The 3,587-nt window shown below is 40.5% G+C and overlaps 1 protein-coding gene across 1 annotated transcript; it reads left to right on the top strand.

Annotated features, from left to right (window-relative positions):
- The first annotated feature begins 767 nt into the window (after positions 1-767).
- On the top strand, positions 768-2,243 carry LOC131650240 (uncharacterized). Its single transcript, XM_058919960.1, has 3 exons — positions 768-896; positions 987-1,370; positions 1,458-2,243. The coding sequence occupies exons 1-3, from the start codon at positions 768-770 to the stop codon at positions 2,241-2,243; spliced, it is 1,299 nt and encodes a 432-aa protein (XP_058775943.1).
- The last annotated feature ends 1,344 nt before the right edge of the window (positions 2,244-3,587 follow it).

Below are 3,587 nucleotides of genomic sequence, written 5' to 3'. Positions count from 1 at the left end.
GATTATTAAAAAGTCAGTTCACCGTATTACAGAACTGGCGACTCTGCTGGGGAGATTTCGATTAAGAGGGGTTACCTTAAAAGTTTAGGATTCATTTTAAATGTTTTCTATTGTTTGCTTTGTTTGTTTTATTTTTCAGGGGCGTTTTGGGAATTAACTGAAGGACGAATCCTATTCCCGGATTCAAGTACATCTAAGATAGGAAGTGGCATAGTCATGGCGACCTCCTTCATGTATGTGGAGGATTGGTCAATATGAGAGTTCACGCTTGAGTTAGGCCTCTATAGGTGTTTACATGCTTCTCTTGTATGAGGGAGGTTCGTGTGGATACCTGTGGGTGAGTCGGAGCTCAAGGACCGTTAGTAACCTTTAACCCATCCTGACTTTTAGGAACGTAGTGGGGGGACTACTCTTGATGTATGTTGAGAGCATAGTCGCTACCCGATACTACAGCTCAGATAGGCTCTTTCTCAAAGTATCATTGCATGGTATGTATGTATCATGTTCGAGGGTGCTTTAGGAGGGTCGACAATTCTGAGTCACTTGGTAGAACCCGTTGCTGAAATTTCCTTATCCGTAGAAATACCCTTGGGAAGGACACTTGATCAAACTCCACGCAAGCCTTAATCCAAAAATTGTGTGATTTGTGTGGATTTACTTGTGTATGTGCATCATGCATACATGCATCATTCATACATGGCATAACTAACCCATTTCAAGGAATTGGAGGTTTCTTAACCGTATGTTGTTTTGTAGGTTGTTTGAATATGGAAACAAAAGGCCGTAAACCGTTCTTCCTCAATTTCAAGAAAGTGCCAACGCAATTGAAGATTTTCTGCGACAACATCTCTGGTTCTCTCAAATTCAGTGATTCTCTTAATACACTCATAAGTTTGGTACGAACTAATGTGGATGACGTTCTCCTCAACACCATGGTTCAATTCTATGATCCGTTACTACATTGCTTCACTTATAGAGATTTTCAGTTAGTACCATCCTTGGAAGAATTCTCCTACTTGCTTGGACTTCCTGTGCTTAATAAAATTCCTTATACTGGTAAAGAAGAAGAGCCTAAGTTGGAAGTCATTGCTGCTGCCCTGCACTTGCCAAGATCAGAAATTGAGAAGGTTTGGATTAGTAAGAAAGAGTATTCTGGATTACCCCTTGATTTCCTCTACGAAAAAGCGGAGATTCTTGCTAAAGCTTCAAGTATGGATGCCTTGGAAGCTGTGTTGTCCCTCTTAATTTATGGACAAGTTTTGTTTTTCCATTATGAAAAAATTGTTGATGTGGCTGCTATCAACATATTCCTTAGCAAGAATCTGGTTCCTACTTTACTTGGTGACTTACTACATTCTATTCATTTCCGAGTATCAAAAAGGAAAGGTTGTGTCCTAGGATGTGCTTCTCTATTGCATAAGTGGTTTATTTCGCACTTACCTCTCTCCGTAAGAAAGAATGAAGAAGGATTAACTTGGGCTCAGAGAATTATGAAGCTTTCTTTCGACGACATCCTATGGTACCAAAAGAAGTTCGAGGGAACCTTGCTATTTGATAGTTGTGGAGATTTCCCTAATATACCTCTTCTTGGTGTTCGTGGAGGAATATCTTATAATCCCATTCTAGCTCGACATCAGTTTGGCTTTGCCTTGAAGGACAAACCGCGTTCTTTGTATCTTAGTGCAGAATATTTCCATTATGATTCCGACAAAGAGAAGAAGAGAGACCTTTTCATCAAAGCTTGGATGAAAGTAAAGAAAGTTGGCGCAAAGGATATAGGAAGGAGAAATTATATGCCATGGGATCCATATTTCCGATGGGTTTATGATCGAGTTATGGAATTTGGGATGCCTTATCCATCTGATACGCCCATAGTTCCAAGGGTAGCTCCTCCTGCTGCTCCAATTGCATTTGAGCCATACATTCCTGCTCCAAATGAAGACCTGGTTGCAACTGTTAACCGACTGAAAAGGGAAAGGGAAGACTTTGAGAGACGCTTACTAAAAGTGGAAGCTGAAAAAGAGGTGTTAATACAAGATGCCAAAGAGAAAGAGACTTTACTTGATTACTTTTCCCGCAAATGGAAGATTGAAGATTTTGTTTCTCCAGATCAGATTAATTCATGGGAAAACGAAATTTCTAGGCTTGTTCAAGAAAGAGAGGAAATGATCAAGGCACACAAGGAAGAAGTCCGAGTCCTAAAGAGGAGGCGTCGTCAGGAAGACAAAAATCCTGGAATTTAGTGTCTTTATTTATTATTAATTTCTTTATTTTAATGTAACTTTTGGGGTTATGACCTTACAATTTAATTAATAAATAATGTTTTTTTTCTTTGTTTCAACACGAGTTAAAATTCTTTCAATTCCTTGAAAACATTGCATATGCATAATCATATCATTCATAAACATCGCATCACAGGTTTCATAAAGACAAATGCCTCATCTTTATGCTGTTTATTTCAGTAAGAAAGATGGATCTCGAACAATCTGTCAAAGCTCTCCAAACTCAGAATGCTGAATTTCAAGCTCTGATTCTGAACCTGGCCAATGGACAAAATGAACTGAAAGCCCTTCTGACTAAGAAGGAAAAGAAGACTCAGAAGCCCAAAGGAGTGATCAATCTGGGAAGAAGGTTCAAAGGTCGTCCCAGGAGGGCCGAGGATGCTGAAATCCCTAAGAATGAGGAAGATGAAGAGAGAGATGATCTCAGCGTCAAGAACAATCAGGGAAGCCATGTAGGTTCTGATGGTGAAGAAGAAGAAGAAAACGAGTATCCCCAAGACGAGGATTACGCTGATGAGAAGTATAGGCTACTGGAAGAGCGTCTGAGAAGTGTGGAAATTCAGAAAGTACCTGGGTTGGATTTTGAAGAATTAGGACTCGTTCCTGGGGTCGTTATTCCTCCGAAGTTCAAGACTCCCGTTTTTGCTAAGTATGATGGAATTTCCTGTCCTAAGATGCACTTGAGGTCTTACGTGAGGAAGATTCAGCCTCACACTGCTGATAAGAGGCTCTGGATCCATTTCTTTCAAGAGAGTTTATCTGGAACTCAACTCGAATGGTATTATAAGCTGGAAAGTGCTAGCGTCCGTACATGGGAAGATTTGGTTGTGGCTTTCTACAAGCAATACCAATATAACTCTGATCTTGCACCGACTCGCATGCAACTTCAAAGCATGTCCATGGGTCCTAAAGAAAGCTTCAAGGAGTATGCTCAAAAGTGGAGAGACTTAGCTGGAAGAGTCCAACCTTCTTTAAATGATAGAGAGTTGGTAGACATGTTCATGGGCACGCTAACTGGGCCATTCTATAGTCACCTGCTGGGTAGTTCTTCTTCTGGGTTTACTGAACTCATTTTAACTGGAGAACGTGTGGAAAATGGTATTCGAAGTGGGAAGATTCAAGTGGGTTCTGCCTCTGGAACTACAAGGAAGCCATATCAAGGAAGAAATGAGTCTAATGCTATTCATAGTCAAAAGAGTCGTGGTAAGGAGGATCAGAATCAATCTGTTGGTGCCGTCCTTATCTCTGCACCAATATCTCAACAAGCTCCTAGACAAGACTACCAACGCAAGACTGATAGACCAA

The sequence above is a fragment of the Vicia villosa genome, linkage group LG2 (assembly GCF_029867415.1).
Source record: "Vicia villosa cultivar HV-30 ecotype Madison, WI linkage group LG2, Vvil1.0, whole genome shotgun sequence".
NCBI classification, from domain to species: domain Eukaryota; kingdom Viridiplantae; phylum Streptophyta; class Magnoliopsida; order Fabales; family Fabaceae; genus Vicia; species Vicia villosa.
The sequence above is the reverse complement of the archived record's forward strand: the minus strand, read 5'-3'. Positions and strand labels throughout refer to the sequence as shown.